This window comes from Diadema antillarum, unplaced genomic scaffold (assembly GCF_040938485.1).
Source record: "Diadema antillarum isolate AM-2024a unplaced genomic scaffold, OU_Dant_1.0 seq00000732_RagTag, whole genome shotgun sequence".
NCBI classification, from domain to species: Eukaryota; Metazoa; Echinodermata; class Echinoidea; order Diadematoida; family Diadematidae; genus Diadema; species Diadema antillarum.
Genome location: NW_027271633.1, coordinates 2,245,731 through 2,269,066, shown reverse-complemented (window position 1 = coordinate 2,269,066; position 23,336 = coordinate 2,245,731). Strand labels below are relative to the sequence as shown.

Below are 23,336 nucleotides of genomic sequence, written 5' to 3'. Positions count from 1 at the left end.
ACGTCAACAGACATGGTAGACGCACAAGTAAATTCGCACAACACATGACATACTGTAGCACGTGCGTATTCAATAACTTTGCCAACACGAACCAGGAACCTCATGATACATAGGCGTTTAGTGTGACAATTTCACATCTTATATAATGGTTACCGAAATAAGGATCGTTATTCATGTTATTCCGAAGGTTTGTATTGAAATCCCAAAATGAAATAAGCCTACTATTCTGAAGTTCGTTAATCCGGAATTAAAAACAAACAAACAAACAAACAAACACACCGACACAATAATACTTATTTTTCTCCCCCCCCCCCCCCATATTTGGTATTAACAAATCTTTGCTATAACGGACATCACCCTATACAAACACACATGCATATAAAAGAACACATTAAAAGTAATATATTACCAACAATATGTCAACCGTTATATAAACATGATAAACGGTTCCAATATAGTTAACCGGATTTTCTGTTTCATATTACAAGAAAGACTTGTTAAGGGAGACTAATATTCATTATATCCGAACCCCTGAGTCATACGTTGCTATGATATGATTCTACACTTGTATATACAGCAGTATTGACAACAAATTACTTTATTTTCCCTAACATGGATTCATCTTTAGCGTAGGCTGCCAGTCCCCTTTTCAACACTTCTTTGAGACAATATTACACTAATCTTACATCTGCTCTCTAGCTTCAAAGGACAATGATGATATTCTTGTTATTTTCAATATCAACATGTATCATTATCATACAAATGCATGGCACGTGTTTCAAAAACGCGAATATTGTGGAGCCAAAATTCATCAGAACATTACTTGCGTAGCATTATTTTCGATGATATGATACAGATTATAACCATAATCATTATTATTTAACCGGGAAGATGGTTTACAGCAACAGCTGTAGCATTGATTACCGTCAAATAACTTTTTTTTACAAGAAAGATAAAAACAAAGTTGAAAGGGGCAAACGGAAGATTTATTCTGTATAAACAAATGGTTAAAGCAAAACTGAATAATTATTATTCCAGTCATAATTACGTATTAAATTTTGCTTGCTTTGTTTGTTTTTTTTTTTTGTCTGTTCTTTTCTCAGCAAGATATTTTGTTCAGCGTACCACCAACAATTTTTTTTTTTTTTTGGGGGGGGGGGGGGGGGGTGGATGTTGGGGGTAAGGGTGGGGTAGCCTGAGAGTAATCATGCCCCTTTCACTTTAATTCTTTATTTCAAATTGTGGTTTCATTCACACGCGTTGCTTTTTTCCCGCGATGCGCTATATGAATCGTAGACTGCTGTATGCAATTCAATTCCATCATATCGATGTGCTTTTCTTTTCAACGTCCAACGTCTTTCTTTCTCCTTAAAAGAAAGGAGTAAACAAAATGTTAATGGAATTTGAAGTTGAGACCTTAAAGTTTCATTGAATTTAGCTTACTATGGTGTGCAGTGAATACAATAACGATCTGTGGGGCAAAACAAAAGCGCCGCATGGATTTTTCGGAACGTCTTGGTGACGCAAAGAAATCCGGTCGTCGGTCATGAACATGTTACGTCACAGCGCGTCCAGTCTGCATCTCATCATGCGTTCGTGCAATGACCCGATGAGCAAGACATTCCCGTGGCGAACAGCACTTGTAGACAAGGTGAGGTTACTCCCGTCCTCGCTGTACACTTCGTTCAGTTCGTAGTCCTGATATGGGGCTTCCTTTGAGCCGCCAAGTTTAACTCGCAGCACCTACACAACACAAAGGATGACATTGCTTTAAAGACCGTCCATGAAAGCATACATTCATTTTTTATTCAACGGAGAGGGCTCCTGTCTGATTCAAGCCATTCTTTTCTATTTTGAAATTGATTGCGGAATTGAATTTTTGCTCTTGAAGCCAATTTCGCCATCCAATCGTGTCAAGGAAGTAGAGTTCTCCCTTCAATACAGGCATGGGCGTAAATCCCGGGGGGGGGGGGGGGGATGGGGGGATATATCCCCCCCCCCCGAAATGGAGGGGGGGGGGGTGGCCTGTACAATCATCCCCCTGAAATTTGAGGGGAAAATGGAGGAAGCAGAAATGTGCTTTTATCAATTTTGATATATTTTTATTGCACGTCGTTCGTACGCCCGCCTTCAGAGAGGTAACAGATCTGAACAGTATTCCATCTTGTAGGCTAATGTATACATAATTTTCTCAAGCGCTCGCTCGCGAAGAAAGTAATATCGACATACAAAGTGTAAGGTATGGTCCAGACGTTGACAACGTCAAATAGCATAGGCTTATATGTAAATATGCTATGACGAGAGCAACTCGGGGCCATCTGCAAATTATGTACGAAAACAAACAATAACTAGAAATATCACTGAAGGTGATTAATACCCCCGCCCCGTGACGACAGTCTTACCCAAGGAATGATCTTTCCTTGATCTTCTGCCATTTAAATGCCGTTACCGTGGCAACGCAGCTTCCGACACGTCCGAAAAATATGTCTTGCACATCTTCCCACCAAGACTATTGTGTGTGCCACATTTCATAAGCTTTTGTCAAAAACTGAGGAAGTAGTTCAATCCACAATATCTTTCCTTGATCTTCCGCCATTAATATGCCGTTACCATGGCAACGCAGCTTCCGACACGTCCAAAGAATATGTCTTGCACATCTTCCCACCAAGACCAATGTGTGTGCCACATTTCATGAGCTTCAGTCGAATACAGAGGAAGTAGTTCAATCCGCAAGATCTTTCCTTGATCTTCTGCCATTTATATGCCGTTACCATGGCAACGCAGCTTCCGACACGTCCGAAAAATATGTCTTCCACATCTTCCCACCAAGATCAAGGTGTGTGCCACATTTCATAAGCTTTGGTCAAAAAACTGAGGAAGTAGTTAAATCCGCAAGATCTTTCCTTGATCTTCTGCCATTAATATGCCGTTATCATGGCAACGTACTTTCGGGTACTGTCAAAAAATGCGTCTTGCACATCTACAACCAAAGGCACACATCTGTACCAAGTTTCATGGAAATTGGGCAAAAACTGAGGAAGTAGTTTGCAACACAAAATTTTCCATCATTTTGGCTCATAATATGTGAGCTGTTACCATGGCAACATACTTTTTGTCACTGTCAAGAAATGTGTCATGCTGACCTATATCCTAAGACAAACATTCAATATGAATTCCATGAGAATTGGAAGAACACTGATGAAGCAGTTTTGCCCTGAAAGCATTTTGCCCTATATTTTACCAATAACATGCCGTTACCATGGCAACGCACTTTTTGCCACTGCGGAAATATGTGTCTTGCACATTAACATATTCAGATGAACATCTGTACCTAATTTCATAAAAATTGATCAAAAACTGTGGGAGGAGTTCGCGACGCAAGATTTGTACCCATTTTTGCCCATAATATGCCGTTACCATGGCAACGTACTTTTGGGTACTGTCAAAAAATACGTCTTGCACATCTACAACCCAAGGCACACATCTGTGCCAAGTTTTATGGGAATCGGTTGAAGACTGAGGAAGTAGTTCGCGACGCAAGATTTGCAACGGACCGACCGCCCGACCGACCGCCCGACCGACCGCCCGACCGACCGCCCGACCGTCCGCTGATTCCTATATACCCCCTTCAAACTTCGTTTGGCGGGGGTATAACAAAAACCATACCGCCATAATTGAACCCCCCTCCGTTTTCCTGAATCATTCCTGAAACGATGATGACTCTGATACATCTATGGGCATACCCAGGAATGATCAGGGGCGTCGAATCTATCTCGGGGGAGGGGGGGGGGGGGGGGGGGCAAAGAGGAATTTGCCCCACCCCTGCGGAAGTGTTGGGGCAGACAAATCATTTGTCCCCCAAGCAATTCCCGAGATGAGGACAAATCTTGAATTTTCTTTGTGGAAAATTGTCCAAATACCGCCAGAACTATGCACAAGATCGTTGAATTGCAATTATAAGCATGCAAAAGCTCTGCTACTGGATCCCTTTCGATAGACTTTGAACACTTTTGAGATTGACGTATTTCCTAGTATTTTATCAAAGAGCGTGCAGCAGATCTTTCACGTACAAAAGCTCCCTCATAATATGCAGAGGCATCGAGGGGGGGGGGGGGATGGTACCCCATAAAAGTATTGGGGACAAACATATCATTTTGCTCCTCGTAACTCCCGAGATGTGGAAATGTTCTTACTTTTTTTGATAGAAAACTGTCTAAATATTTCATCCAAAGATGGCAGAATTTCAATTCTGCAAAATAATACAAATCTCCCTCGTGTAAGAGGGAGTTAGGCCTACCCGATGCTTCCTATACCCTCCCCGTTCAGTCCTTATAATTTCTACTAAATACACTTTAGATTAACACATTTCAAAATGTTTCATCTAAAGTGTGCACCAGGTCTGTTACTTCAGTTTCAAAAAAATGTGGTTCAGTGAACAGTGTCCGGGCATTAGCATTGATATTTTATTCTTTTTTTTTTCCCGACCTGCGTATCTCAAAATAGCTACATGTATATTTTTTACAAATGATTTGAATAATATATATCAAATAATATCTTCTTCTTGGCTTTGCTTCGTAAACGAAGATTTAGGGGCATTGACGTCCACGTCTGGCGCAAGCTCGCTGGTGGCTGAAGAGGCCAATTCGTGACAGGCACAATCGACCACAACGGCTGCAGGGGAATGACAAGTCCGGGTTTTGTGTTGTGGCAACACGGTTCTTCCTCCTTCTTCGCTTTTCTTCGAGAGTAGCCCTACAGTTGTTCTCAAAGGAGGACACTGATTGGTGAACTGTGTGTCGCCAGGACCCTCGGTCAGCGGCAAGGGATGACCACTGCCGATAGTCGATGTTGCAGGTAGATAGAGACTTTTTCAGAGAGTCTTTGTACCTCTTCTTTGGTGCTCCTCTGTTACGGTGCCCAGTGGAGAGTTCACCATAGAGAGTGATCTTGGGTAGGCGGTGATCCTCCATTCTCGTGACGTGCCCTGCCCATCGCAACTGCGTTTTCAACAGCATGGCCTCGACATTGGTGATCCCTGCTTGTTGAAGCACATCCACGTTTGTGATGTAGTCGCTCCAATGGATGTTGAGGATAGAGCGCAGACATCGTTGGTGGAAACGTTCCAGGAGTCGTAGGTGGTGTCTATAAGTGACCCAGGACTCAGAGCCATACAAGAGGGTGGTAAGTACCACAGCTCTGTAAACACTGATCTTTGTGACTTTCTTGAGGTGCTTGTTTTTCCAGACACGTCTGTGGAGTCTGCCAAAAGCACTATTAGCCTTTGCCAGTCTATTATCCACTTCCTTGTTAATTTTTGCATCAGAGGAGATAATACATCCCAGGTAGGTGAACTGTTATTATGACTGCCTTCAATTCTTTCTCACAGATTGTAATGTGGGGTGGGCAATACGCTTCCTGGGGGGGCAGGCTGGTGGAGAACCTCTGTCTTCTTCAGGCTGACTTCGAGACCAAAGAGCTGAGATGTCTCTGCAAAGCAGGATGTTACACGTTGCAGGGCAGCCTCTGTATGGGTTACGAGGGCAGCATCATCGGCAAAAAGTAGCTCTCGAATCAATTGCTCTACGGTCTTGGTGTGGGCCTGTAGACGTCGTAAGTTGAACAGGCTACCATCGGTGCGGTATCGAATGTAAATGCCGTCCTCGTCACCGAGGTCATCCGTGGTCCGTTTAAGCATCATGCTGAAGAAGATAGTGAAGAGAGTTGGTGCGAGGACGCAGCCCTGCTTCACACCGTTTGTGATTGGGAAAGGTTCCGAGAGTTCATTTCTGTTTCTTACCTGGCCACACTGATCTTCGTGAAGCTGCATGGCCATGTTAAGAAACTTGGGTGGACAGCCAAGACGCTCCAGGATCTGCCAAAGGCCTTTCCTGCTCACAGTATCGAAAGCCTTTGTCAGGTCTACGAAGGTCACATATAGGCCCTTGTTTTGTTCACGGCATTTTTCTTGGAGCTGCCTGAGCACGAATACCATGTCAGTAGTACCCCTGTTCGATCTGAAGCCGCACTGGCTCTCTGGCAGGTGGAGTTCTGCCACAGCAGGTACTAGTCTGTTAAGAAGGATTCTTGCTAGAATTTTGCCGGCGATGGCGAGGAGAGTTATCCCTCGGTAGTTTGAACAGTCAGACTTTTCACCTTTGTGTTTGTAGAGGGTGATGATGACAGCATCTCGGAGGTCTTGTGGTAGCTTTCCCTGTTCCCAGCAGCATAGGAAGAGTTCGTGAAGTTTTGAAAGCAATGCAGCTCCTCCATGCTTCCAAATTTCTGACGGGATGCCGTCGATGCCTGCAGCCTTGCCACACTTCATCTGGTTTGTGGCCTTGATGACCTCTTCGAGGGTGGGAACTTCGTCTAGCTCTTCTTTCACAGATTGCTGAGGGATCTGTTGAATTGTAGGTTCGTCGACAGAGCGGTCGGCGCTGAAGAGGGTCTGGAAATATTCTGCCCAGCGATTCAAGATGGATGTTTTGTCAGTGAGTAGTGCCTGGCCGTCTGAACTGCGCAGGGGGCTGACCACTTGGTGCGAGGGGCCGTAGACTGCCTTTAGAGCTTCGTAGAAGCCCCCGTAGTCACCGGTGTCGGCACAAAGCTGAACTTTCGAGGCGAGGTTGGTCCACCACTCATTCTGGATGAATCGCAGCTTGCGCTGGAGATTGCTGCAGGCAGAGCGGAAGGCAGCTTTCTTTACAGAGCATGATGGTTGTGCAAGGTGGGCCTGATGGGCAGACCTCTTCTTCTCCAGTAGTTCATGGATTTCAAATAATATAATAGCTATAAAAAACCTCGAATAATATATTATTTACTCATTATTTATCTAGCGATCCACGTCCCACAAGCTTTGCTTTTTAGTGGATCACTATTTTCCATAATCGAATCTATTTCCCGCACGCCCACGAAGTATATATGTATTGTTCTTCCTAATTATTGTATATATATATATATATATATATATATATATATAAATATATGTTGTTATATAATTTATCTCGGATACTACATGAATCTTTTGCAAATGTTTGAACAATATCATTTCATGACATGTATACTTTGTACTATGTTTTGATTTTCGTTGATTGGAAATTTGTACTATGTTTTTTTGATTTTCGTTGATTGGAAATAAACTATGATTGAATTGATATAATATATTGAAAAAAAGATGCAAAAGTTCCGTGGGTGGAGATATCTAGATACCTTCAATTAACGGAGGGTTCCCCCCCAAAAAAAAGAAAAAAGAAGAAAAAAATCTAGATGTTGCTGCCAGTAAATGCCAGCAGTTGTGCCCGTTGTGCCACCCTCCCCCTTAATTTTCAAAGCGAAAAAATAGCTACAAACGGCAGTTTTTGGACTGTAAAATGTCAAAATTTCCAAGCTCCCTCGCTGCGCTCGCTTGCATTTAATCGTTAAGCCATTCTCCTGATGTTGCTGCCAGTAACTGACAGCAGTTGCGCCCGTTGCGCCCCCTTAATTTCAAAGGCGAAAAAATATAGCTACAAACGGCAGTTTTTGTACTGTAAAATGTCAAAATTTGTAAGCTCGCTCGCTCGCATTTAATCGCAATGCTATTCGCCCGATGTTGCTGCCAGTAATTGCCCACAGTTCGTCGGCCTCATGCCAAAAGGGCACTAATAGTGTACAAAGTCTATGGTGTTAAGGCCCTTTTGGCATGAGGCCGACGAGTTGCACCCGGTGCGCCCCTTAATTTCCAAAGCAAAAATGTATAGCTACAAACGGTAGTTTTTGGACTTTAAAATGTCAAGATTTTCAAGCTCCCTCGCTTTGCTCGCTCGCATTTAATCGTTATGCCATTCTCCTGATGTTGCTGCCAGTAACTGCCAGCTGTTGCGCCCGGTTCCCCCCTTAATTTCCAAAGCGAAATAATAAAGCTACAAACGGGGGGTTGCGACTGTAAAATGTCAAAATTTTCAAGCTCGCTCGCTCGCATTTAATCGTTATGCTACTCTCCCGATGTTGCTGCCAGTAATTGCCCACAGTTGCACCCGTTGCGCCCCCTTAATTTCCAAAGCGAAAATGAATAGCTACAAACGGTAGTCTTGGGACTTTAAGATGTCAAAATTTCCAAGCTCGCTCGCTTTACTCGCTCGCAGTTAATCGTTATGCCATTCTCCTGATGTTGCTGCCAGTAACTGCCATCACTTGCGCCCGGTGCGCCCCCCTTAATTTCCAAAGTGAAAAATTAAGCTACAAACGGTAGTTTTGCGACTGTAAAATGTCATAATTTTCAAGCTCGCTCGCTTTGCTCGCTCCCATTTAATCGTTATGCTATTCTCCCGATGTTGCTGCCAGTAATCGCCAGCAGTTGGGCCCGGTGCCCCCCCCCCCCTTAATTTCAAAGGCGAATAAGTATAGCTGCAAACGGCAGTTTTGGGACTGTAAGATGTCAAAATTTCAAGCTCGCTCGCATTTAATCGTTATGCCATTCTCCTGATGTTGCTGCCAGTAACTGACAGCTGTTGCGCCCGGTTCTCCCCCCCCCCTTAATTTCCAAAGCGAAAAAATGAAGCTACAAACAGTAGTTTTGCGATTGTAAAATGTCAAAATTTTCAAGCTCGCTCGCTTCGCTCGCTCGCATTAAATCGTTATGCTATTCTCCCGATGTTGCTGCCAGTAATTGCCCACAGTTGCACCCGGTGCGCCCCCTTAATTTCTAAAGCGAAAATGTATAGCTACAAACGGTAATTTGGGAACTTTAAGATGTCACAATTTTCACGCTCGCTCGCTTTGCTCGCTCGCATTTAATCGTTATGCCATTCTCCTGATGTTGCTGCCAGTAACTGCCATCACTTGCGCCCGGTGCGCCCCCCTTAATTTCCGAAGCGAAAAATTAAGCTACAAAGAGATCGATCGGTTAGCGCCCGGACCGGCACCGGAACTTCGCAATATTTTCGTGGTTTGTTTAGTGACATATTTCGAAACTTTCTGGAATGATATCGTTATATGGAGCCTGAGAAATCAACGCGGAAGCCAGCCCCAGATATGCCGATGACTCGTAACAAAGGGAGGACCGGACCTTCACCAGCGGTCTTGCCGGCAGGCACGGGTGCATCGGGAGCCATAGATAGTGACGATGGTCCTGCTGGTCAGTCAACCGTCCAGCCAGACCCTAAACTCCTGCACACTGTACATGACCATGTCGACAAAGCTCTGAACAATGACGAAACACGTAGTCGACTGGTGGAGGCTATTGTGGCAGCAATCCGGGAACAAGTAACCCAGGAGGTATACAGGGCAATTGAAATGGACCTCCTTCAACAACAACAAAAGATCACGTCACTCGCCGAAACAGTTGACAAACTGCAGAAAAAGGTTGATCACCTCGAACGAGTCTGTGAAGGGCAAGAACAATACAGTCGCAGGAACTGCCTGCGCTTTCAAGGAATTCCGGAACGTAAAAACGAGGACACGGATCAGCTGGTCATCGACGTCGTCCGGGAGAAGCTCCAGATCGACATCGCGCCGCTGCACATCGATCGGAGTCATCGCGTCACTCCGCGAGAGTGGGATGGGCAGAAGACGAGACCGATCATAGTGAAGTTCGCGAACCACAACAAGAGAGCGGAAATATACAAGAAGCGAGCTGATCTCAAAGGTGCGCGTGTCTACATACACGAGGACCTGACGACGACCAGACAACGACTCATCAATGAGGTGCGAAAGCATGTGAAGGTCAAACGAGTTTGGACCCTGGATGGCAGAATCACGGCTCTGACGAACGACGACAGGAAATTCCCAATAACCACAACTGCAGATCTTGAGAAGCTGGAACGCAGGCACAACTGACTGTAAGAGAATCAAGTGAGCGATATACTCTGTATCTCTGTAATATGCCGGTTCGATTTCCATGCATTGCATGTAGCACTCCGGTTAGAAATAATCAAAATGGTTTGATGTGTGCATATTGCCAGAAGTGGTGTCACCTAAAGTGCACAAATGTACATAGAACAATATTTGAATCTGACTCTGACTGGATTTGTGATCTGTGTTTGTTTAAAGAAATTCCGTTTCATTCCTTGTCAGATGATACCTGTGCAGGACCAATATCAATATCAGGCGTTGTAAACGAGCAGAAAGGTTGTTACGTAAGTCCTTGTAAAGATTACCATACAGATGTTCAGATTCAAAAAGTCCGTCAGTGTAAAGGATTCACATTCACTCATCTCAACTGCGTGTCTTTGTTGAAAAACATAGAAGAGATTCGATTGTTGCATGAACAAATTCTCCCTGATGTGTTCGCACTAAGTGAAACGCACGTAAATGAAAACATTGATGATACTGAACTTAAAATAGATGGTTATGATCTAATACGCAAAGACAGAGACAGAAATGGAGGAGTTGCCGCATGTATTAAGTCGTGCGTTAATCACGAATTACGTTTAGATTTAGTAGATGAAAGGTTGGAGATATTACCGATTGAAATGAAGTTTACATACATGAAAAATATTCTTGTGTTGGTATGGTACAGACCGCCAAACTCTGCTGTAGAAATTTTTCAGAATTTTGAGGCACTTGTCCAAAGAATTGACGATATCAACATGGACGTAGTTATCATTGGTGATATAAACTGTGATATGTTAGATCGAACTTTGTGGCAGTCGAAACGGTTTTGTCAGATATTGGATAATTTTGATTTGAAGCAAGTCATAACTGAACCAACTAGAGTAACAAATGTGACTTCAACATTAGTGGATCTCATTATTACAAATAATCCTGATAAAATAAGACAGAGTGGAGTTATTCATGTATCTCTAAGTGATCATTATTTAATCCATTGTACGTGGGGATCGGAATACAGATCAAACGCCAACCCCCCAAACCAACACAAGTATATTATGGTACGTAACGTAAAGCGTATAGATATGGAAGCATACGTTAAAGAAATTGCTGATATTGATTGACATGAATTGAGAACTAAAGATGATGTAAATGATGCTTATGGTTATTTTGAAAATACGTTAGCGGTTATTGTTGATAAACATGCTCCCATTAAAAAGCGTAGAGTAAGAAAGAAAAAATCCCCGTGGATGACAAAAAGGATATTAGAGTTGATTCATGTAAGAAATACACAAAAGAAAACAGCAAAGAAAACGAAAGAAGACAGAGATTGGAGTGAGTATAGAATATTAAGAAATAAGGTCACTACAGAAATAAGAAAGGCTAAATCTGAGTATATCACTAAGACTGTTGAAACAAATGATAGAAATTCTCATGAGGTATGGAAATCATTGAAGCATGTTATGCCATCGAAGAAGAAAGATCAAGATCCAGTGTATTTACAAGGTAAAGATGGTGCATTGATGAGATCAGAAGAGGTTGCAGATCGATTTAACGTTTATTTCAGTGAAGTTGGTCAAATCATACAGAGGAGCGTCACACACGATAGTAATTTTGGCTACAGGAAGTATGTACCAGTCAATCAACCAAACTTTAGTTTTCAGCCAATCTCTGAATCAGATGTTGAAAAAGCGTTGCGGGCTCTACCGAACAAAAAATCCAGTGAAGGGGGTACGCTACCTCTGAGTCTGTTAAAAGCCGTTTCTGAGTATATTATTGCACCATTAGCCTTTATATTCAATTTGTCCTTTAAAACTGGTAAAATTCCGACTTCACTGAAATGTTCAAAAATCATCCCTATTCATAAAAAAGGAAAGAAGACAGATGTCAATAATTATCGACCGATCTCCATTCTGCCGATCATTGTGAAGATGCTTGAAAAGATTGTGTACAATCAGGTTTACTCCTATTTGCATTCAGTAGACGCCATTGATAAAAACCAGTCAGGTTTTCGCCCGCAACATTCAACAATGACCACGCTATTGAAGGTTACAGAAGACTGGCTCTCCTCTATGGATGGTGGTAGAATGACAGAAATGGTCAGTATAGACTTAAGAAAAGCCTTTGGTACAGTGGACCACGCCATACTTGTAGACAAGCTGCGAATGATTGGCATGGCTCTCCATGCCTGTGAATGGTTCAAGGATTACCTCAGCAATCGCACACAATATACTGAGGTGAATGGTTTTCAATCGAAATCACTTAGCGTAACATGTGGAGTCCCCCAAGGGTCCAATCTTGGCCCACTTTTGTTCACAATCTATATCAATGATTTGCCTAACTGCTTACAACGTTCATCGGTTGCATTATATGCTGACGATACGTGTATTTATGTGTCTGGTAAAAATGTAAACAGATGGAGGAAAACTTAAACCATGATATGGCCTGTGTTGCAGATTGGCTAATATGTAACCGATTAGCCCTTAATTTGGAAAAATGTGAAACTATGTTGATAGGACCTAAAAAAAAGGTTAAACATGTGAATTTGAATGTGATTGTAAATGATGTTAGAATTACTCAAGTTCCTTATTGTAAATATCTTGGTGTGTATATTGATCAGTCACTAGACTGGAGCCATCATATTGAACATTCGAGTAAACGCATTATCAGAGATTTCTATCTCTTAAAGAGAATAAGACATCTTATATCAGTTGAAACGGCTACTACATTCTATAAATCCATCATTCAAAGTAACTTTGACTATTGTGATGTTATATGGTCAAATGTTAATCAGAGTTATATTCAGCGTCTTCAAATTCTTCAGAATCGTTCTCTAAGAGCAGCGTTGAAGGTGAATTCGAGATACCCACCTAATTTGTTATACTCACAAATTAATGTTGACACACTTGAGATGAGAAGAAAAAAACATATGTTGTGCACAATGTATAAAGTCGCTTATAATTTAACCCCTAAATATATAAGTGAAATGTTTGAGTTGAAAATTTTTGGTTATGATTTAAGGAATCGACGCTGATATTCAAGTTACCATATATCAAAACCTGCTTTAGGCAAAGGAGTTTTAGTTATCAAGGTCCATAATTATGGAATACATTGCCAACATGCGTAAAACAGCAAGCAATTTTTAGCGGTTATAGACGGAGTTTGAATTTGTATCTGACACCACAGTGATATTGTACACATTCCCCATCTTTTTCTTTTTCTTTTTCTTTTTTTTTTCAAGTAAACCAAGCATGTATTCATCTTTTTTTTATGTAAATGTTTTTTTTTTTCTACTTTTGTTCTGATTTGTTTCATCTAATTGTATTTTGTATATATGTTTCATGTACATGTGTATATGTTTAAAAAAAAAGTATGTCATTTTTACCTCATGATGCACGGACATGAGGAAGAACAGCCGTCTGGCTGAATCATGTGCCGTGTTGAAATAAATAAATGAAATGAAATGAAATGAAATGAAACGGTAGTTTTGCGACTGTAAAATGCCAAAATTTTCAAGCTCGCTCGCTTCACTCGCTCGCATTTAATCGTTATGCTATTCTCCCGATGTTGCTGCCAGTAATTGCCCACAGTTGCACCCGGTGCGCCCCGTTAATTTCCAAAGCGATAATGTATAGCTGCAAACGGTAATTTTGGAACTTTAAGATGTCAAAATTTTCACGCTCGCTCGCTTTGCTCGCTCACATTTAATCGTTATGCCATTCTCCTGATGTTGCTGCCAGTAACTGCCATCAGTTGCGCCCGGTGCGCTCCCCTTAATTTACAAAGCGAAAAATTAAGCTACAAACGGTAGTTTTGCGACTGTAAAATGTCAAAATTTTCAAGCTCGCTCGCTTTGCTCGCTCGCATTTAATCGTTATGCTATTCTCCCGATCTTGCTGCCGATAATCGCCAGCAGTTGGGCCCGGTGCCCCCCCCTTAATTTCCAAGGCGAATAAGTATAGCTGCAAACGGCATTTTTGTGGTTTTCGAATGTCAAAATTTTCAAGCTCGTTCGCTTCGCTCGCTCGCATTTAATCGTTATATGCTATTCTCCTGATGTTGCTGCCAGTAACTGGCATCAGTTACGCTCGTTGCGCCCCCCTTAATTTCCAAAGCAAAAAAAAATATAGCTACGAACGGCAGTTTTGGGACTGTAAGATGTCAAAATTTCAAGCTCGCTCGCATTATATTTTAATCGTTATGCCATTCTCCTGATGTTGCTGCCAGTAATTGCCAGCAGTTGCACCCGGTGCGCCCCTCTCCTCCTTCTTAATATCCAAAGCGAAAAAATATAGTTACAAACGGCAGTTTTTGAACTGTAAAATGTCAAAATTTTCAAGCTCGCTCGCATTTAATCGTTATGCCGATCTTCTGATGTTGCTGCCGGTAATTGCCAGCAGTTGAGCCTGGTGCGCAACCCCCTTAATTCCGAAAGCGAAAAAATATAGCTGCAAACGGCATTTTTTTGTACTGTAAAAAAATAAATATCAAAATTTTCAACGCTCGCTCGCATTTAATTTTTATGCAATTCTCCCGATGTTGCTCCAAGTAATTTGTTGTTTCCCACCGTCATTCTAAAAAACTTATAATGTTGCTCAATGACTGCGCTGTGGAATGTATGACATATCATTATGTATTGATTAAGTTTGCAGACTGACAGCGCACGCACACACGCGCACACACACATACACACGCAAGCACGCATAAGCTTACACACCCTGAAAATTACTTTTCCACGAGGTGCCCCCTTATGTCTTGACCCACGGTACGCCACTGTGTGTGTGTGTGTGTGTGTGCGTGTGTGTGTGTGTGTGTGTGTGTGTGTGTTGGGGGGGGGGGGGGGCACCAAGCTTCTCCCCCCCCCCCCCCCCCCCCTCCCAAGGGTGCGCCGGTCCAGTTGGGCTTGTAATAGTGGTGATGGTGACTATCGCCGATCATCCCCCAACCCCCCACTCCTCAGTACGGATTTACGCCGTTGAATACAGGCAATAGGCCACTCACTCAAATACAGATATTAAGTAATGACTTGTCTATCTGTCTCTCTGTATTTGGATTATCATTACTATGTAATTATATCATGAATATTGTGTAAATAGTATGCATGTGTGAGCCTGGATATATGTACACGCATATCATGAGATATCTGTTTCGTTCTTTCATTGACAATACTGAACTCATACACACAAACACACATACACACACACACACACACAGACATACTCGAACAAATGAAGAGTTTGTTTGCAAAAAACCGATAAGTCCATATTTGCCAAATGGAGATATTTGAGATCAAAGGTCAAGAAAAATAAAGAGAATAATAAGAAATTTTTGCTTCTTTTTACCATAACTTCAAAAATGTACCTTTATATGTAGTGACCAATGTATCATTTAAAAGATATTATTTTGTACTTTATGACAGAGACCGTACCTCAAAATCTTCAATAATGGACTTATCGGTTTTTGCAAACAAACTCTTCAAATTAACCCCTCTCTTCTCTCTTTCTTTCACATCGAAACTCTCCACAGAAGCAGAGTCATGAATTGAAAGGACCTCTCAGTACCTGAGAAGCAACCCGGACATCTTCGTGGTCAATATACGCCATAGCTGTGTGGCCCACCGGTATACACCCAAGCCAGAGATCGCCGTCCGCGTCCACGTAAATGTTGTCCGGCGACGTCCAAATGTCTATGGACTGGATCGCCTGAATGGAGTTATTGCGAAGGAGGAAGCATGGTTCGTAGAGGGTAATGCAAGTTGGGAATTTGAAGTTACCTCACTATTCATCTCAGCTGCTGAGCCTTGGAACACATACATGTCACCTTATACAAAATGCAATGAGCTTTTATGATAACCTTGGTTTTAAAACGGGCATAGCAATCTTCATGGCGGACGACAAACTTTAACGAGAATAAAATCCACATATGGTGATCATCATACAATTCATAAATTAAGGAAAATGAACAAACATAAGTCAAATAGAAAAAGGCAAATAATTTCGTCAAAACATATTTGTAACTGTCTGTTTCATGTTACAGCTGCATTTTACTTCAAGACGCAATCTGAAGGGTTCAGATACTATCAGTAGCAATGCTCATACTTTGGCGGTTAGAGAAAATGACACGGACTCACTGATCTCTATGAGAGGTATCAGGACATCTCCTTGGCCCGTTCAAGTTGTACAAGCAAATATTTTGAAGCCACCACGCTGCCATCTTACCACGCACACTCCATAGGGATTTGAATGCATTTTCCAACAGAGACCGTCATCAAGATCACGTGATATCGTGAGCTCTGTTCACAAATGTATAGGCAATATGCGTGGTAAGATGGTGGTGCAGTGGCTTCAAAGCGATCAGCCCATAGGATATCCAGATATTTCCTATAGAGGTCAGTGGACGGACTCGACTTACTTGGTTCCCTTTGAGACTGTTGTCCGCCTTATTCCTTTCGTATACCTGAACTCTCCGTTCAAAAGGTTGGTCGACGTAAAGATATCTGGAAAGCAAGTAAATAATAAAGCACTTCTGACGATTTCTTCTTGCACATGTTCGTCAACTGCGACCATCTTATCAACAGTTATCTCACAAAGGAGGATGAATATATAGATTAAAGAAGAAACACAATATGGAAACCCGCAATATTGTGGCGGCTGAAATTGGCGAAGGTTTCGTAAAATAATATTCAATGCAGGGGCGGATTCAGGAATTTCGTAAAGAGGGGGTGCCTTTAAAAAAAATAAATAAAGGGGGGGGGGGGCACACGGCGTCGCCCCCCATTGCGTTCTTCTTATTTCTTTTGTTTTAACAAAAATCAAAGGGGGAGCGGTGCGCCCCCTCTGGATCCGCCACTGCAATATAACAACTGTTTGCTATTTCCCTTCAGGTTTGCTTATCAAGAATAGGATCAGTTTTGTCTCCCAGGGGCAGATCCAGGAATTCCATAAAGGGAGAGCGCCTTTACAAAAATTAAAGGAGGGGGGGGGGGGAGGGGCGCACGTCCGCCCCCATTTTTCTTTTTATTTCTTTTTTTTTTCAACAAAAAAATAAAGAGGGGACGCGCGCCCGGTGCGCCACCCTCTGGATTCGCCATTGTCTCCTTTCTAAAAGCGCCTCCGCAGGCATATCACATTAGCCGGTGTTGTTATTGTTGTTGTCGTTAATAATGATAATAACAACAACAATAATGATAATAATAATAATAATAATAATAATAATAATAATAATAATAGTGATAATAATAATGGCCAGTTATGGTGGACACTTTCTATTGTCTAGAATCACGATTGAAGTTTTTATCCAATATTTGTAAATCACTCTTTTGGCACGTTGTTTGGCGGCTACGGTTAACCAGTTATTCGAATGAATGACTTTTGGGTCTAGTTGTGTTTAATGCAACTGATTCACAAATTACCCTTCATCGACGTAAATAAACAACAATCATTTCTGTGTTTTAAACAAGAGCCATTATTGCAATCATACTCGGGTAGGATATCTTTAGCTCTTACCAGCGAAGCTGTGACGCTGTATTAATTTTAAAATGCTCCCACATTGTTTACAACAAGATCGTTTAACTGTTATGCAAAATGCCTTACCCACTGTTCCTTGATTATTTTCTTTTTTGTTGTTTTATCAAGTGCATATTATCCATCATCTGTGACGGCGTATCAATTCATATTATATGTTCCAAGAAGTGAGCGAATGTGTTTTACGCATGTACCTTCGGTCAGGAGACATATCAATGCCGTTAGGTTCAAACAGCGCCTCAGACACCTGTCGACAGGAAGTTAAGTCACAGAAGAGGACATATCCGGTCTTGAACATCAGGAGTGTTTTGGCCAATCGTAATGTAGGATGTAGAGTGTCCGCCTCATTCGTGATGTAAAACGAGTCCGGGCCTGTCGCTACGAGATTGTTCACGCTACATGTTTTCGTTTCGAATAAAAAATTAACGGTGCATAATGCGTATAAAGCGAGTCATTAAAACAGAATAGGAAAACAGTCTTGTTCATGTGAATCTAAGTGCCACAATCACACGCCTTGACTTACATCATCCGCCGTCAATATCAGCAGCTTCAAAGAAATGTTTTTTCTTATGTAAGCCTTCCTAACGATATATAAACTTGTTTGTCTTTCCGAAACAGAAGATAACATAAGTGACCGAGTCTCTGATATATATTCACTATACCTTCTTCAAATCAAATCCAATACGATTAAAAAAGAAAAATCTCCACTGCAAAAGTGTTGATCGCAGAGCTGGATCTATGTCTACCTGGTAAGATTATTTCCATTCATTTTTTTTTGTTGTTCAATGAACATGTTATCAAAGATTGCTGGACAACATGAAATGCACCAAACTGCGTATAATACCCCAATTTCACAGAGATTTTTCCTCATCCGTCACTCATCGGACCATGCATCACATCAGGTATAAGTGTCAGACATGTCGGGCGGTGATCCGATGGGGCAAGATCGTCCGATTAGGATCACGCACCACATGTCCGACACTCACCTGATAGTCGACCAACACAAGTCGAATCCATCGGACCGCGATTCGATACACTTCGGTGGCTGGCTGGAAGCGATAAACTTAGCTTTCGATAAGTGACCAATGAGAGAATTTCTATGTGGAATAGGGGTATTAGATCGACAATCGCAGAACAATGTACATCAATTAAAGCTCCTTGACAAAGGAGAGGGAATAAAATAAAAAATTGAAAAAAAAAACTCATAATGATTTATAAAAATTTGCAATTGTCAATTCTGACCTTATCATTAGAGGATCTCTCCTGGACTGCACGAACGACAACGACATCGAACTGCGATGAAATTCAAAAATGTCGACGACATCGTACCCGACGTAGTGGTTGATAACGAATAAGTATGTCTTCCCTAGATGACATGGGAATAATGTGGTACAATTTACAATCTGCCAATCAAAAAGGATATTAATCAGTGGATGGTCAGGAACATGATTTTGACTACATGGGTGATTTTCACCTGGACGGCGGGGAACACGACAGGTTTGTGTGTGTGTGTGTGTGTGTGTGTGTGTGTTTTACCTACATGTAGCTGCTGTCAGTGACAGGAATATGTACAAAAGAAAAATAAACGATATATAAAAAAGAAATAACAAGAGGACTGGTGCAACAAATTGTAGAACTACGCGCTAACATAGCTAAGTAATTATATTCGTATATCTTGGCGAAATGTTTTCCATGGAAGTCCCAATTTCCTCTGCTCAAACTGTTGAAAAATGGACGAAATAATGTTTTTATCTTTTTAAATTCTTTTGATGCACGATTAGATTCGATTTAAGAAAATATTTGCGTTGTCGATGATTCAAGTTCAAGTATACCATTAACTACCATATTTTCTGAAATAAAGTGGTACAAACATGGTCACTGTTTTGGGGTATGTGTGAGCTTTGGTTATCCTTTTCCCCATATTTTCCTGCTTTCTCAACAAAAGTTGCCTGGAAAGTTACCCGATTTTGAGTCTTCGTACGCGCTGATTCCGTGAGGATGTAGCTGAGTGGCGACGTCGAAGTCGCCCGTAATCGTCAGCTCTTTGGCTCCGTCATCGTGCCGGTTGATATCGTAGGCGTAAAGGTGCCCGGCAGGTGCACCGTCTACGCGATCCTTGAACGTCAAGTACCCCTGACAAGAGGGAGAAACATTTTTTGCAAGATGATGACAAACAACTTCGATGAATTATCAAAGGCATACAATTCTAAGAGTAATTCAAAGTTTATTTGACGAAAATCGGTTATAAAAGGCTTGAGATATCCAGAAACAAAGATATCCATATTAAAGGTGGGACCAAATTTTATTAGGACCACTTTTACTTTGGGCATGTTAGGGTTATAACAATCCCGAGCATAGTTACAGATAATGGCGATGTGCTGAATTGATTTACATTTTGTCCTGTCCAGGGACTTTATTGCATGTCCAGCTAAAATAATATGAATTTTGTGTACTCTTTTTTTTTTTGTACAAAGGGTGGTTACGTCTGATTTGAACTGAGACTTACTGCAGATATGAGAACGATTCCGTCCGACAAAAGTTCCAAATCTTCAGACCCCGAACCTCGATTAAAAAGAAAGAAAACAAAAACAAAAGAAAACAAAACAAAACACAATAGAAGAAATTGATATATTGATAATTGATATTCTGTCACTTTGATTGTCTCTCCAAGTGACATAAAAAGGCAATTTCGGAATTAAAATGTACATAGCGAAGGGGAATGTGTGATTGAGCACGAGCGAGTGTACCTGTGTCAGGTTTGCAAAAATCTTCTACATAATTATTCCCTCAAGACCAGTATCAAGCTATGAAGTTCTATACATCACTGAACACGTTCAATGCTGTTCAAATAATGAAATCTAGTTTACATGCATTGAGCGTTGGGTCGTTCGAAAACGTTGTTCTTGGCTACTAATAGGAAAATATATTAGGTATACTAAAAAGGAGTTTGACACACATTAATTAGCCAAGAGGTCGACACTGACAATGAGCTAAATATCTGACGAACGTATACCCCGTGTCTTTTTCCCCCCTTTCTTTTCATGCCGAGTCTGAGTTTCACACTGCCACAATCAGGTTTGATGTGCAATGCATAATCTCCGATTCACTGTACTCCTGTAACCATATCCCCACTTTCTTTTTCGATGGCTCCGAACAGCCAAAGACATCATCTGTTTTCAGAAAATCCTCTACACCCATAGCGTGTCCTAAACAAGAGGCTTCCTGTTGTTCTTTGTGTGTGTGTGTGTGTGTGTGAGTGTGTGTGTGTGTGTGTGTGTGTGTGTGTGCCGGGGTGTATGTAAAGGATTGCATATGTTGCAAAATGCGTACCAGGGCAACACCCCCCCCCCCGACAATTACCCCGGCTAAATACTGGTCAGTGATAATGTTATAGTAAAGATTAGGGTTAGGGTAAGGTTTAGGATTAGAGTTTCGGTTAGGGTTAAAGGGTATGTACAGTTCTGGTCGAGGTGAGGATTTAGCTTTTAACGTTTTGTGAGATAGTCAGAAACCACTCTATGAGATGTCAAAGAGCATGCAATTCTAAGGGGTATCAAAAGTTTATTTGATGAAAATCGGTTTTGAAATGGCTGAGATATCCAAAAACAAGGTGAAACAAAGACATCCTAATAAAAGGCGTGGCCTGTCACCTTTTATTATTATCACTTTTTTTGGATATCTCAGCCATTTGAAAGCCAATTTTCATCAAGTACACGTTAAATCCTTCTTAAAATTACATGCTCTTTCATATTTCATAAGAGGTTTCTCATTATCTCACTTAGGAATGTTCAAAACATGAATCCCCACATCGACCAGTATACTATACAGTCCCTTTAAGGTTAGGTTCAGGATTAGGATTAGGGTTACGGTCAGGGGAAGTATCCGGGGTAATTGCCCAGGGTGTAAGTGCTCTAGACCTGCGAAATGACTTATTTCCTAGTGGTCGCTCTTGGGAAATGGCGAGATGGGGGGGGGGGGGGGGGTAGGAGGATGTGGAGAAAAGACACTCGCAGTTATCATTTTATGCGATTTACACTTGGATAAGAAGAACGAGATGACTTACTGATTCCCGATACAAACTGACATTTCCCAGGTGCGTGATTGTAAACCGTCTTGTGGTATCCCATGATTTTCCTGCGGATAGAGAAGAGATGACGTCAATAAAGAGATGGAATTCGCAGGTGACCTTTAGTAACACCAACTACAAGCATGAATCTCTTGAAACTATGAAATAATCTTTCCTCCGTGAAATTGAAAAACTGGATCACTTCAAAGCCTCACTCAAGACTCACATTTTTCACCATGCAGGCATTAAATTGCTAACTCTCTTGGACTCTGGAGGAGTCTATACGCCATTGAATGTTTGTACAACAGATATAGAATAGATGGCGCAATGCTGTGGATCATCATCATCGTCATCATCAAACAATGAAACTTGAAATTGTGCTAGAAAGTGGGATGATTTCGCTAAAAAAGAACAAACCGACAAACAAACCACACACGCACACGAACAAACAAACAAACACACACACACACGGACACACACGCCCACAACCCGAGTTAAACAACAGTCAGAATTGCATTGTCTGTAAGGTTTGTTTATGTAGTTCGTGTATACCCTGCGATGTGCCGAACGTTGCATTTAAGCCAGACGAAAACCTGCCTGAAAGAAACTCGAGTGCCCGAGAACTAGGTCATTCTGTCTGTAAGTTGAGTGTGTTGGTGGCTTTCAGTATTGAGTTGATGGTCAGATAAATCAGTCATATCGTGATGGTTAACGTCAGTTCACGGGCCAAGGTTCATTCCGTAATCATACAAATCGCTACTATTGATAACACATTTATCGTAGTCATAGAACTTTTGTTGTTGATAATCACCTTAAAAGAGTCTCACACGCCATAGTGGAATTCCATAACCTATTGTATGATCGCATGCAGTGGCGGGGCATCGGCCACGTAAACCGACCGAAACGATGTAGATGAATTGTGAACTTGAACGGGTCACGGGGAGGGGGGGGGGGGGGGGGGAGGGCGGGGTCGAGGTCAGGAAAAGTGTTCGTGGTTGGGTCAAGGGGTAATGGGCCACGACTTTCCCTTTTCTGTGGCGGATGGGGAGAATTTTGGGGCGTGCGGGCTGAAAACTCGGCAATTTACTGGGTGGAGAATTGTTAAAGGGGGGGGGGGTGGTCTGCCATTACACCCCTCTTCACCACTCCCATGATGCATGACAAACGAGGGGAATAGAACTATTTTATCCTTTTTTTTTGGGTGGGGTGGGCAATTATGCGTTTCTGCAAAAGCTCTACGAGATGACACGTACGGTAGGCTGTACATAGCACTGCTCTGTGCAAAATTATGGATTCATTGGCAAGCCATTCACAGCACAGCAGCCGCCATCTGGGACCCAATGTGCTGAATTTGTACGATGTTGTTTCTGCACTCATGCGACAATACTCTTGTGTACACCGGCCGTGAAAAACCAGTTTGTGTCAGAGAACATAACAGCCATTACAGATTGTCTATACAGCGTGGGGGGGGGGGGGGAGGGATGTTCTTGTTTGTTGTTGTTGTTGTTGTTTTTTTCAATTAGGGCCTATACGGACCAGTCAAATGAAACGTAGGCCCTATATAAAGATGAAGGGCCTGATGTGTGCGTGAGTGTATTGGAAAAGGCTGTTCCCGATTTTTACACGTCTTGGGTCTTTTTATCTCATCGCTTATCCTCACGCCTGATCCCTTGTTGAAGATTGTAAAAGTTTTGATTGCGAAATAGTCTTTTTCCAAAACTCACCTCCTTGTTGATATAAATGTTGGTGCACGGTATGTACCACAATCTGACAAAACGCACATACGCACAAACACACATACACAAACGCGTGCACACACAATAAACAATAGAATAGCCCCAAAATGAAAAGAAGTATTCCGTGTGCAGTACTCACGCAAAGTTGAACACATGGCGCGCGGCTACTGCAGCTAGCAGGACGACAATGACCTTCGTCAACAT

At 41.9% G+C, this 23,336-nt stretch overlaps 1 protein-coding gene across 1 annotated transcript; it reads right to left on the bottom strand.

Annotated features, from left to right (window-relative positions):
* Nucleotides 1-1,486: 1,486 nt before the first annotated feature.
* Nucleotides 1,487-23,336, bottom strand: LOC139738278 (serum paraoxonase/arylesterase 2-like). The gene is made up of 9 exons (XM_071648924.1): nucleotides 23,272-23,336; nucleotides 21,394-21,464; nucleotides 19,837-19,892; nucleotides 19,292-19,463; nucleotides 18,573-18,696; nucleotides 17,525-17,725; nucleotides 16,219-16,303; nucleotides 15,369-15,509; nucleotides 1,487-1,743 (listed from the first exon to the last, which is right to left on the bottom strand). Exons 1-9 carry the CDS (start codon nucleotides 23,334-23,336, stop codon nucleotides 1,561-1,563), a joined length of 1,098 nt encoding a protein of 365 aa, XP_071505025.1. The 3' UTR covers nucleotides 1,487-1,560.

Coding starts and splice junctions, on each gene's coding strand:
- LOC139738278 (XM_071648924.1), bottom strand. CDS start 23,336: ATGTTGACGAAGGTCATTGTCGTCCTGCTAGCTGCAGTAGCCGCGCGC. Junction 18,697..19,291: donor GTACGAAGACTCAAAATCGG/GTAACTTTCCAG, acceptor CATGTCATCTAG/GGAAGACATACTTATTCGTT. Junction 16,304..17,524: donor GATATGTCTCCTGACCGAAG/GTACATGCGTAA, acceptor CTTGCTTTCCAG/ATATCTTTACGTCGACCAAC.